Raw genomic sequence first — 13,245 nt, 5'->3', positions numbered from 1 at the left:
GACAACAGCAGGAGGGCCTGTTAGCTCCTGCTATCTCAATTCAGCCATGGAGAAGGTGAAAACAAACCTGGTTTGTAATGTCAGAGACTATATATAGTTTACWACTTTAGTTTCTGGGATATGAACTGTCTGAAAGGATACTCAATAGAATATATTTAGACTGCAGACCACTATACACTGGAGCAAAATTTAAATTGGAGCACATGCCATCTTCCTCTTGAGTTCCCACAAAGCCTGGGGAGACAGTGTCAACAAATGAGATGCTCAGAAATTTTTCAATCATGTATTTTTCTAAAAATCCCAATCCTTTGGAATGGCTTCCTACTTCCATCCATTTCTGTCAGCCTGTGTGCCTGAATGTGAGCCCTCCACAGCAGTGAGCACACAGCCTGCCACAACTCTGGACCCCAGGAGGGCAGTTTGGGGCCTGCAGTACATGGACTGTCCAGAGCCTGCATCCCAGAGCTGCTCTGCTGAGGAGAGGAGTCACTCCCCAGGTAAACAGGAGCCTGAACTGCACGTGCCAAGGYCTGATCTCCATCAGCAGCTCTGCAGTCCAAGCATCAACTGCACAAAATGGGAGTTTAAACAGATTAAAGCAAAGAACTGTTGCACAGTGCAAGACATTCAAAAACAATCACAYGAAGTTCAAGATTTCAAGAACCAACAGTATCTGAGGAGCTCCAAGTAACTCTATACAGGACTCAGAAAAAAACTTCAGAGTGGCAAAAGCAGCAAGATGTCAGCCCCCCCTGCCCCTCAACCACCCCCCCCCCAGAGTGGAGTGCACACCCCAAGCCACAAACAGGAATGAGGAGAGGAGAATCAGGATTAACTTATGTGAATGACTAGGTAACTTCAAATTTCTCATTAAGTGGCTGTGTCCTAAAATAAGTCAGGTCCAGCAAATCACTAGAAGAAAGACAGAGGCACCACCAAGGTTAAAAGGATTCATGTAGGTGAACATCAAAGCTGTTCAGCTCCAGAAAGAAAAAGCCTGAAGGAAGTGCAGGTGACTTGATCTTCAGATACATGTTAGAACACTCCTATCACTGCCTTCAAGAGTCCAATTAATTTCTGAGAAAAAAAATGCCTCATCTTATTACTTGAACACCAACACTCCTCTGTCCACTGTACCTCTGGCAATAACAGATTTSCAAGCAATTTGTAAACACACTCAGGGCACTGTTTGCAGAACTCCCTGGGGCTGTGAGTCCTTCCACAACAGCCCAGTCAGCTCAGACAGCCATTCTGAGCAGCAGCAGGCAGATCCCCAAATACTGCACCAGGAGACTCCAGCCCACAAACGTGCAAACAATAGGTTCCCCCTGCAGCCACTGACTTCAGAACCATAGACACACCCACCAGATCCTGCTGGGACACGCTCAAACCCAGGCTGACACTGGGAGAAGAGAGCTCTCACCAGGATTAATATTAAACTTACAGATTAGAGTGGTTCTCACCAGCTTTACTATGAATTGCACGTGTGGTCCAAAACTATTCATCCTTGTATGTTCTCTGACGGTCACATCCTCCAAAAGCATCCTTCCCTCTGCAATGAATTTGAGTACTGGCTTTGTGAACTAAACAAAGAATGATCTTCCAAGAGATAAACATAATGAGTTTGGTAAATGGGCCAGAGTGATGTAATGCAATGCAAGACATCCAAAACAAAGTTGATTTTGATTGTTAGTGCGCCGAGGACAAGGAAAACCAATAAATCAAACTATATCTAAGACAACTTTTACCTGTGGACCTTAATGTGTTTTCAGAAGACAAGCACCATTATCACTAATTTTACAKAAAAGGAAATTGAAGTAATGAATATGAAGGAATCACTCAGTCACCCAACAGATCAATTACAGAGAAACAAGATATTCTGAATGTCATTATAGTCTTCATTGCAAAACACTAGCTCTGATCTGCACAGAGCCAAGCCACAGAATGCCATGGAGACAGATAACTGCAGGACTGACTTATTTCCCCCGAGACATGATTAGTCAAAAAAAAMCAGGCTCATTTGTTTTTATGGTTCTAAGGCCACCTTCTGTAGTCCTTCGGAAACTACCTCTCATTTGCACTCATTCAGAAAAAAGCATGAGAAAATTGCATGGATTTCAGGCTGTTTATTACCTTTTACAAAAAGCTGAACACAAACAATTCAAACACATCATTATCTCTTCAACATGAAGAACAGTTGAGTTGTATATTCAAATTAATAGACCAAAATGTTTTTCTGCTATGTTGCCATTAATGGACAACAAAAGATGCAGTCACTGGGATATGAAATGTGTCTGGTCTTCTGAGCCATTCCGTTCCTTATGTAATATATGATAACCAAAAAACCCCCCATATTTTACTCGTCTATTAAATTCACTACATGTCATTACATCAGAGCAATTTAAGACTTTGGAACAATATCCTACTTATTGAAATCAGTAAAAATTCTGTCATTTTCTTCAACTGAGCCAAAATTTGGTTTATTGCTGTTGATTTAGTTCATTTACCCCACGGGCTCTTTAAAAAACAAAGATGATTACAAATACAAGCTCTTTAAGAAAACTTATTACAGCTACTATCAAACAAAAGACATGAGAAAATCCTTTCTTCAAAATTTTGAAAGAGAACATTTTTAAAATCCACAACAATCTGATTTATTCAAACTTAAAATGCAACTCCCACAATTATTATTATTCTTTTAATTTCTTGAAAATTACTGTATGGACATGACATTCTTTTTTAAGTTGCCTAAGTACATTTTCTGTTACTGATCCTTTCAGCAGCACAAAAAGCAGGTAAATGCAAACAAACTGCTGAAAACAAGTATTTTCCTAGACTTCCTACCACAGTAGCAATTAAAACTTAACTTCACAGGTAAGGTTTTAATGAGTAGCTTACAAAGGTAGAAAAGCAGATTCCCATTCTCTCTTGCACCAGTGGCGTCTCTAGGTTTCTCTGCTCTTACAGCGTTTGTGCTGTGTCCATCAGTGGCTCAGCTTTGGAGACAGCTCTGTTTTGCTTTGYTCCCTCAGACCTTTGCACAGTGGGGTTTTGATCTCACAGCTTTCAAGGACTACCCCAGAGCACTCTTTGAGGCACTGTGTGCCCACAGCTCAAGGTGATTGCACTGCTTTTACCACAGGTCAAATGGGCTCATGCAGAACTTGGCTGCTCATTGAACCACCTCAGTGTCAGCCCACCTGACAGACATTGCCTCAAAACTCACAGCCATATGACAACTGAAGCAAAAAGCTTTAACAACCAATCACCCCATAACTTGAATGTCAGTCTGCCAGCCAATATAACAAATATTCCAATCAGAATAAAAGTTTTAATGTGCAAAGACTCCCATGAAAAGTAAATTTATTTACGAAGGCAAAGCCTGCAGTCATCATTTCAGAAACACCTCCTTGACGCTGGCAGGTGTTTTGCAAGCCAACAGACCACACAACCTGGCCAAGAATGTCAAACACACACAACACTTTATAAAAGGCACAGAAACCAATTCTGTACCATCCAGAAAGTTTTCACTTCCAAACCAGGCTCACAACAAAGCACTAAGGAGTCCCCTTACCGTAAATCTCTTTATGTAATCAGAAACACAAAATCCTCCCATGCTCAAACGTAGGGATCTGTGCAGGGCAGATTCTTGATATAAAGTTCCCATTCTSTTTGGCTTGTATGGTGGTCACCCTGGTAGCCTGCAGCCTTTAACTGAATAAAGCTGCACAGCCTCCCTGGATCTTGCTAGAATTCTGCTTGTGTGATAAACCAGGCATTTCATCTTATCTGACACTACACCAGGCATTTCAATCATTTCACTGCCTTATCAGCAGCACTAARTTCTATCCATATCCCAGCAGTTCACTTCCTGAATCACCGATAACAGATACTCYAGGGCACGGAAACAATACAAGATGACAGCCAGACCTCTGGAGTCACTGAACAGTCCCTTTTTCAATTTCTTTGTTCCTTTGCTGATTTTCATCCAATTTTACTTTGCTTTAGCTGTGACTTAAGGACAGCACGTTGGCTCCAGCCATGCAGTGACAAGACTGTCATTTATCCAAGTGCTGTTCTATTTTTCAGTGACACTGAGAACTGCTGCAGCATATTGGCTTCAACACAACACAARTATTACACAAGTGGAAATTTCTTGTATTTCCAATTTCTTAAGTAAAGGAATGGAAGGAACAATGAATGGACACAAAAGGACTCTTCAGGAGGGTTCATCCTCCATCAGAATTCCCATACTTGTTTATGCCTTAAGCATTGTTTCTACATCTGAYGCCATGCACAGAGTCATTCACTTCAGTCTGTGAAGTACCTTACTTSCTTGCACAAGTTTGTATTGCCATGAAGTCCATGTTGGCATATTTGTGAACCCCTAGATATAGGATCTTTTTTTTTTTTTTCCTGCCAACACAGTTAAAAATACAGCCATATTGCACCCAAATGATGTTCCTTGTCCATTTGGTCCTCAGCTGATKAATTCCTTTATACTTTGCCCTATGTAAGATACATTTTTGAAAAATAGAGGTYTTACTTCTAAGTTGGTGTTCATGGAGGACAAATATACAAAGAGAACAGACATCAAGATGCTGGATGACCTAAGAAGGAAATTAGTTCTGGAGAAGCAGAAGCAAATCTGCTCTCAGTTTGAATCTGTGCCTTCCTTTCCCATTCAGCCAACAAGCTGTAATAGAATTCTCTGACTACAAGCTTCAAATGATCTAACATTAAGGTGAATCCATCAGCACGGGTACACAAAATGACAGCCTCTCACTATGGACCTGCCTTTGGTGGACAAGCACCTCAGGATGAGTACCAGGGCCTGGCATGGAYCACCTCTTCACTGCTTCAATCACACCACAAGTGTGTTTTACCACAGGATGGGTGCACATGCACTCTCCTCTGAAACAATCAAGAGAGCAATGGAGATAAGACACTGTACCTTTATCATTATGATCTAAGAGATGTCAGGTCCAGAGGTGTGGGTACAGAGCTGGCTGCCCCTCTCACAGCAAAAACAAGTGTTGTATTTCCAGCTGGGTTTGTACAGCAAGATAACAAATATGCTGTTAAAAACAAAATGAGACCAACATAAGTACAGACAAAACCAGAAAATGTGAGTGAGAAACTCTTGAATGGCAAAAGYCAGGGAGGAGATGGCCATGCTTGCTGTGCTGCGACAACAGTGTTTTTTACAGCCTGGCAGAAAATGCTTTTCAAGCTATTAAAAAAAAAAAAAGGTGAACAGGGGTTGCCTGAGGTACAGGATGGCTTGAGCACAGCTCATAGAGGCAARACAGCTCTACCAAGAGGTTAATAGTGTAACATCATGCTAAAGGGATATAGACAACCTGAGGCTGCCTCAGATGCTGGACTTASATCTCCAGAAATGTGAGACCAGCCTCAAATGCCAGATCTCTACATAATTCCTAACTCCATCTCTGTGTCTTGGCTTTCCCACCTGTAAAATGGAGTTAAACCTTTCCTAGATCATGGAATATTTTCACAGCTTTAGAATCTTTTAAAGGGCAAAACCAGAACATACATTTTAGGTCAAAACTGCCAAAATTTTTAAGACACATGCGCTTGGTGTACGCAGTGGCACAGGAATMCTGGTGCCCTGAGCTGAAAGCCCTGCCACTGCTGAACCATTCCACATGGACAGGGCACAGATGCTGTCGGCCTTATGGCAGCACCTGGAGCAGCATTGCTGGCACTGGGAACACCACCCAGCCACTCTTAGTGGAACGGGAGACCATCCACATGGGCATCAAGCTCTTGAACATGGCCTTCAGCTTTTTTACTAAAAGTAACTGTGTGAATTAAAGACGCCCATTCAAGTACTTAAGAAAAAAACAAGTATCAGAGCTGCTCAAGAGGTGCAGGGCTTAACAATGACCCTAGATTCAGGGGAAGGAAAGGAGTAGTTTTATATATTTGTGACTTATTCCAATAGCACAAATAACCATGCAGTTACTCTAGATTTAGTAAAGAGACACTATTACTTAATGTGGCAGCAGAGGCATGTACAGCATGCAAGCACCGTGCCATGGGGGAAAGCTTGCATGACAATGAGAATCCTTTAGAAACTTTGGCAAGAACTCGGGAACGAGCAATGCTCAGCCTGCGACCTTCCATTAGCAGATCTAAATACAGAACCGTAGTGTAAAACAACACCTTCCTGAAGTATTTGCATCAATTAATATTAAGGATATAATTATTATGATGACTTTCACGGATGGCTTTTTCTCCATTTGGGTTCTGAGAAATAAGTAATTTGGAGCTTCTCTCTCCCCCAGTATAAATTCCAGTCTCACAATGTAAGTTCTGGACTGTGTGATTCTGTATTAAAGGCAACAAATTAGTAGCAACTACGTAACTTTCAACCCACAACAAGGAAATATTTCACTTTTCACAAAGTTGAACATATTGCTGTGACAGGATACAGGACTATGTTTTCTTTAGTACCTGCCTGAAGTCTAACAGATTTTACATATAAGGAAATACAGAGTGTGGTGCCTTGCCCTGACATACTATCAACTAGAGGCAAGGAAAACGATCACTGAGCACAGGCTTTGTAGGTGCCACAAGACACCATTTACTTATAGAATAAATGCAGAACTTTACCAAAAATCATGCAYGTAACATCCAACAAAGGAAATTAAGATTGAAGTTAGTGCTTCAGCTTTTAAGGGAGTTTTTCYATAATCTGCTACACTTAAACTGCAAAACTCCACTCTAAAACTAAGACAAGTTAGCAGCATATGGAGCACAGACCAAGAAAAAGGAAGAAGTAAAGAGGTTATTATACCTGGCTTCCCCAGACAGCTGCTGACAGATTTGCCAACTCCCACACTAGATACAGAGTAAAATGAAGGGGCTCAGCATTTTTGAGGTGCCATCTCTCATTTCCCAGCATCATAATCCATGAACTAGGAGGAGGTGCACTGGTCCACAAACATCCAATTTTTAGGGAGTTTGTAATCTAAACAACATTCCTTAGAAGTAATGGCTAATACAAAGTATCTTCCTTCATGAAAATGAGGAGAAGCTTCAGTGACTTGGCATATTTCTTYTACACAAACTTAAGACTTACACAATCACTTAAGTATTTTGGAACCTTTTTGTCATTAATAATCAGGGGCAGGGAGCTACTAACACTGATGTGACCTGGCTTAAGTCACCATGACTATGCCCTCAACATGAAACTAAAGGTCCACAATTCTCTCCCAAAGGCACTTCCAAACCCTACTGATAACTTACCCTTTCATTACGCTTCCATCCATGCAACAAGCYACAGCTGAAAGCCAGCATACAGGAATGTCCCCAGGAAAATGCACACAGAATCAGCAGGCAGGGATACCAGAAATGTTCAGGTGCCYTTCTGTATCTGATCAGGACAAGAATTCAGGAGCCTGTGAAGACTTTGACTGATGAGGCATTTTCAAAGAGCAGTCAACTGCTGGTTGTCTCTGTGCCAGTATCAGCTCGTCTCTRGAGCTGCTCCACTCACAATGGATTAGTATTAAAGGACAAGCCTCCCCACCTCATTAATATTMATTTTATATTTTAAACTTCAGTTATACAAGGACTCATGACCAAGGCTAGAAGCCTCAAATTATATTCCATTTTTAAACCAGCAGCATTCACTCTAATTGTTGCAGAAGGAAAACACTAGCAGAGACAGCTTTAGGCAGGCTGCTTTTGTTTAAAAGAATACTATATAAAGCTTTGCTTTAACTTCATTAACCCACAAAGAGTTGCACTACAATGAATTCTGCCTGCAAAGCACAAATATAACTGCCAGCAAATTATAATTCTTTCATTATTCTGCTTTTGTTCCAGCAGCCAAAGTGAGTGAATATAATATCTACAGCTCAGTAAACTCACAAAAGGCAACTTACCAAGGGAAGACTTGAAAATAGCTACAACCACCATAAAGAAACCAAATTAAGAGACAAAATGACTCAATATGTACTTTGTCTCCTGGCAAACACTGGTAGGTGATATAGATGATTTCGCTTTGAGAGCTACCACATTACACAGCAACTCTGCTTTGATGGTCAGAAAAAAGGCCCAAAGGAGAAGAGATTGAAGYTGTCTCTGGATGAGGTCCAATTTTTGGGTAGCAGTGTCTTCCTTCTGTGAAACACTGACTTGTTACACAGGTCAACCCGAGAGGCAGTCAGCACCTGTACCCTTCTAGTCGCCACTGGTGAAAGAATGAACAGCAAAAGCAAAAGGAAAGACAAACTTTTCTCATTTTATCTTTACAAAATATAAGGTAAAAGGCAAGGTAGCTGTGGCACAGCTGTAGCACAGATTTCATCCTATTAGTTAACAGTCTGTTTGTTTAAAATGTGGAGGTAACTGGAACCAAAAGTATTTGACATCATGCTTCTACTTGCCTTCTAAAAAGCCCTCAGCAGGGAGAGGAGCAGACCAGGCACATTTCCCAGCATGGGATGAGTAGGCAGTCACTTGTATGGGATGATAGATTTTTATCTATCATAGCTCCTACTCTGCAGATGCACTATCATTAATTATCACATATCCTCTTGCCCACTCTAAGACAGTCACAGAGTTGGTAATTATCTCTCATTTAAKGGTCCCTAACTAGAGACATAATTTCTGTGAGTAAGCCCCATAAAGTACACATGCAGCACATGAATATACATRTGGAGATCAGAATTAAAGAATCTTCTTTAATGAATTTCAAATTCAAGGGTAAATAYTTCAGCTGTATTTTAACTTTGGCAGCCTGGACTGACAACGTTTTCCCCCTATCTTTAAATCAGTGTCCCCTAACTAGGTTCATTCTAGCCCTCAAAAACCTTCTTCACAAGATGTTTCCCCATTTTGACTCAGTTCTGAAAAACAAGGATTAACACTCAATCCCACTCCCAGTGGTGGTGGGATCTTGTTCACCTTCCATATCATGTCTGAATCTGTTTCCGATTGAAAAGCCCAGTAAACTCACACCTAAGGATACAGATGGGGAAGAACAAACACAGGAACAAAAGAACACAGCCTCTGGAGAATTCCTTTCTCAAACCACTCAGTTTCTAGGTATAAAGGAACTGCTCAATTCTGGAAACGGAGTAGCAGTATCCTTACTCCTCTATAAAAAAATGCAGCAYCTCTCCAGTCACTGTCCTTGTTCTCCAAACTGCCCTGCTCCTCCTCCCAGCTCCCAAGAGCTGAAACAATGCAGTGCTTCCTTCACAGTGATATCCCACAGAAGGTGTCCACGTCACTCTCCCAAACTGCCTGAACATACACGATGGGATTATTAATTCCCATCATCAGACCTTTCTCCATCCTCTAGCCAAGTCCAGCTCGTCTTTTCCCTACCCTCTCCATTCCTGGCTTGCTCTCTCTGGTCCCTGCCTCCCCCTCATGTCTGGAGCGAGCCACAATCACCTTCCTGCCTTTGCTATATAAGGAAACCCCACTGCAGTTCCAATGCTGGCTAATAAGGAAAACTGCATGCCTGAAACCCCAGAAATTGAGATTACAGTAATCATAATACAGTAACAGTTTGACAGTGGCCTTTTAAGTCATTGTGCTTTTGCATATTACTGCAGTCACAGAGTGCAAGCTGTCAAAAACCCATTAAGATATCACAGCTTGATCAGCAAGAAAAAGCACTGGTAAGCTGACAAGCAGCCATCAACAATCAGAAGTAATTAATCTAATATAATCTCAACCCATCTGTTAGTCTCACAAAACATAATTTTTATGACTTTCTCAGATTCCCAGTGTTCAAATAATGAATTCTTGTTCTTGTTTCCAAGGAATGCATTTGTGACACAGGCATTCAAAATAGAACATGTCCCCTGCTCTTTACCATTTGCTGTATTTTTATTTTCGATCTTTCTGTAGTTGACAGGAGTAGGGTTCTGCTCATTTGCATTTCAAGTTCTTGCAACACATTAATAGGCTAATAAAGATTTTAAAAGACAAAATATTTTGAGAYTCATTTTCCTATGTACTATTGCCATCAGTCTCAACCACTGAACAGCATGAATTGTTCAAGTATCTGATTCCCTTTCCAAACTCCTTTAACCTTTTATTTTTTTCCAGAACTACATTTAGATGCACACGCATGAGCTGTAAGCAAACGTGAGCTTCCCTGTTGCTAAGTAACTGTGTGCYAGAGCCAGCACTGCCACTGTTGTAAGCAACAGCACCACAGCTGCCAAGTTTGGAATTTGGTCAGCGTCAAGAAATGTAAGCTAAATATTTTGGATGAGACTCCCAATCTTCTTAAAATGGGTGTGAGCAACAATGAAAGCAAAATAGATCTCGACATGACCAGACTCATGAGTAATCCCAATGCTGCAGGACACTATTCCCTATCAGAATATCAGGCTGTATTTCAGAAAGCAGCTATCAGTATTCATCTAAATTAGGCTTCTTGCTCAATTTTCACTCAGTCCACTATACACTGCTTTGAGGTACTATTTTCAAAACATTCCTCTATGTAAGTGTYAGAAATAATAATTGTAATCATTCAGTTAAATAAAAAGTGTGTTTCAAAAGTGCCTTTTTGAAAACCTTGCACTGGATGCCAAGATCTGCCATTATTAAAAAACCCTATCAGTAAATTCCAGTGCTCATCTACTAATCTTAAAACAGATTTGTCCACACAGTTTGGTAGGGAATTCTACTTAAGAAACCAAATAAAAAACTTTTTKTTTTYCTTTAAATTGCAAATTTGTCAATAWAATCAGAGGTAGAACTACCTCAGGATCAGGCTSTGAATCAGTACTTGGCCAAGACTCAATCTCTGTCCTAAGCATTTCCTAACTTGGAATTGCTCTGTCTTAAAGAATGGAGAGCTTTGTTATTTTGTTATTTTTATGACAGGAAGCAATATTTATCCTGAACTGTTTCAGAAAGCTACAACAAAAGGCACTTAYACCTTAAGCCTCAGTCTACAGTTCTCTGGTGAACTTAAACAAATTGAGCCTTCTTCTAACTTCATTCACCTGAGGTCAYACTCCAACACTTCACAGTTTTAACAGTCCCCAGCTGAGAGGCTCATGCAAAGCAGACAGCTGTCCTTTTGCAGTTTCTTACAGTCATGCCTTCTCTCTGACTCTACTTYGTGTTCAAGACAAAACCTGTACCACCTCCAGGACATTGTACGTGGTTTCCCAAATAGATTTAATACCTACTGTACTGTTACGCAGTTTATGACAAATCTAGATCTAAAGGTTCCTGAACARAACTCTGCTGTTAATAAACTGTATGCCATTCCTTAAAACTGTGTCCTTTAACATATCAAAATTTTTTATTTGCCAAAGAAGTCAACTCCGCCAATAAACATTACTTTCAAGTACACTACAGACTGCTGTGCCAGTAAAATAATTTGTTCGTTTTACAGAAAACTGGAACTCCTGGGTCACCTCTTGCTCCAGCAAGTTCTCTGACTCTGAAACACTTTGGTGTTGCTGAGAATTAGGAGCTGGCACCCAGAGTACCCTCACAGCAGAGACTCCAACCACATATCTCTCCACCTGCTCACATGGCCTCACACACAYACACAAACACACRTTTTGCTCCACAACTTCTCCAAATAAAGCAATTCTAACCTCAGTCTGAAGATTCTCTTTATTAACATGATATTTTCCATTAAATATYCATAAGTTGTTTGTTACAAGACAAAACAGAAACCACTGCAGCTTGGTAAACTGCCAGGCTATTAATATTTGTACTCCTGGTACATGGAACAGTCACTGTTCTTAACAGCATTTTGTGGTCCTCAGTGATGTCCAGGATTAAAAACAGTATTTATTTCTTAACTCTTATTAACAAAATTAGTAAGTTATGACTGAGAGAAATACTACACAGTAGGAGACCAAAGGCAGTAAACTGAGATACAGCTCAGGTTTGGCATACAAAGTTAAGAAGCACCAAGAAAAGCAGCTTATGGAGGGGAGTGAGGGAAAGATGAGTAAGAGGCTCCTGACCTTTTCCTGAGGAAATGCTGCAAGATGACACCAAATGATTCATGTGAACCATGTTCTGGGCTTGAAATTAAACAAATTTGGTGAAAGCAGGTTTAGGTTTAATTCTGCAGAAAAAAAAGGAAATAGAGATTTATCCATTTTCACTGCCCCCTGCATAATCAATTCCTTGCTTCTTACTTAGATGGCACATCCCAACAAACAGCTGGCAACTGCCAGAAACCCTTTTTAAAGTAAGTGAAGCAAAAAAAAAAAAAAAAAACAAACACTTGAGTGCATTGATCCACAGACATTTTCAGTATTATGAACTCACATTTGTAGTAATCATGCAGTATCTGATCTGCCATAATGCAGAAAAATTCATCATCTTCATCTCGACAGAAAAAACTGCTTAAGCAATATAACTTTGGGGCAGCCAGACATAGTATTCTGTAACTAACAGTGAATTTTGAAAGTGATAGCCTCAAGAAAGAGGGAAAAAAATTCTATTATTTATTAGAGCAGTCCTACCATTACTGGTGCCAAAGTGGAAACCTTCATAAAGGATAGGCAAAGAACTGGGGAAAGCAAAACCTTGGAATGCTACAGTTAAGATTTGCTAGAGATTGCCAGACTGAACCATGAAACAAAACAGAAGCCTACCAAAAAAAAAAAATTGACCACACCATTAATACTTCAAAGGACAAATTGCTTTTAGACTCACCTGAAAGCGTTGGTTGTTAACACTGGCTCTGCTGTATTTCCATAATTAGCAAGAAGTGAGCACAAGAGGAGATCTGTGTAGTGAAACAGTTGGTACTGAAGGCCCAACACCTGCTACAGGTAGTCCTGGTCCTGCAGACCAAACAACCACTGASAGCTGAAGAATCTTCCATTTTTCTGTAAAAGTAATTTCTAGCCTGTTCCCCAACACCATGATGCAAATCTAGGCACTGGAAGTACAGAGTACCATGAGACTTGCTTCGAACGCACACTCCCAGTCCAAAGCTACTTGCAGAGATGCACCCAGACATAACACACCTAAACATGTTCAACAACACGAATAGGGCCTAAACTGTGGTTTAATGCACCTTTCTGGTTACACTATTTATTCATAGGTTCTCAATWCCTTAGAGGGTATCAGAAGTCAAGCACCATGACCTGTTACGCAATAAGATACTAAGCATCCTTGCTAGTACAGTCCAAGATACAAGAACAGACACAGTGCTGCCAACAGCCTACCAGATCAGTGTTTCACTCTAAAACACCCCAAAACCTA

The 13,245-nt window shown here is 40.6% G+C and overlaps 1 protein-coding gene across 2 annotated transcripts in view; it reads right to left on the bottom strand.

Annotated features, from left to right (window-relative positions):
- Positions 1–9,098, bottom strand: part of MYLK3 (myosin light chain kinase 3) — a 35,912-nt gene extending 26,814 nt beyond the window's left edge. Inside the window, exons 1-2 of one of the 2 annotated variants that reach the window (XM_057375678.1) lie at positions 7,276–9,098; positions 4,955–5,078 (exon numbers count right to left, since the gene is read on the bottom strand). In XM_057375678.1, coding sequence (XP_057231661.1) covers positions 4,955–4,963 — 9 coding nt within the window. In that variant the 5' untranslated portion in view covers positions 4,964–5,078; positions 7,276–9,098. Of the gene's footprint in view, positions 1–4,954; positions 5,237–7,275 lie in introns of those variants that run through there. The other variant, XM_057375677.1, reaches the window with a different exon arrangement.
- Positions 9,099–13,245: the final 4,147 nt, after the last annotated feature.

Source organism: Malurus melanocephalus, unplaced genomic scaffold (genome assembly GCF_030028575.1).
Source record: "Malurus melanocephalus ecotype Western Australia unplaced genomic scaffold, MMel_1.1 scaffold_254, whole genome shotgun sequence".
NCBI lineage: Eukaryota > Metazoa > Chordata > Aves > Passeriformes > Maluridae > Malurus > Malurus melanocephalus.
Note: the sequence above shows the minus strand (reverse complement) of the source record. Positions and strands in the feature narration are given on the sequence as shown.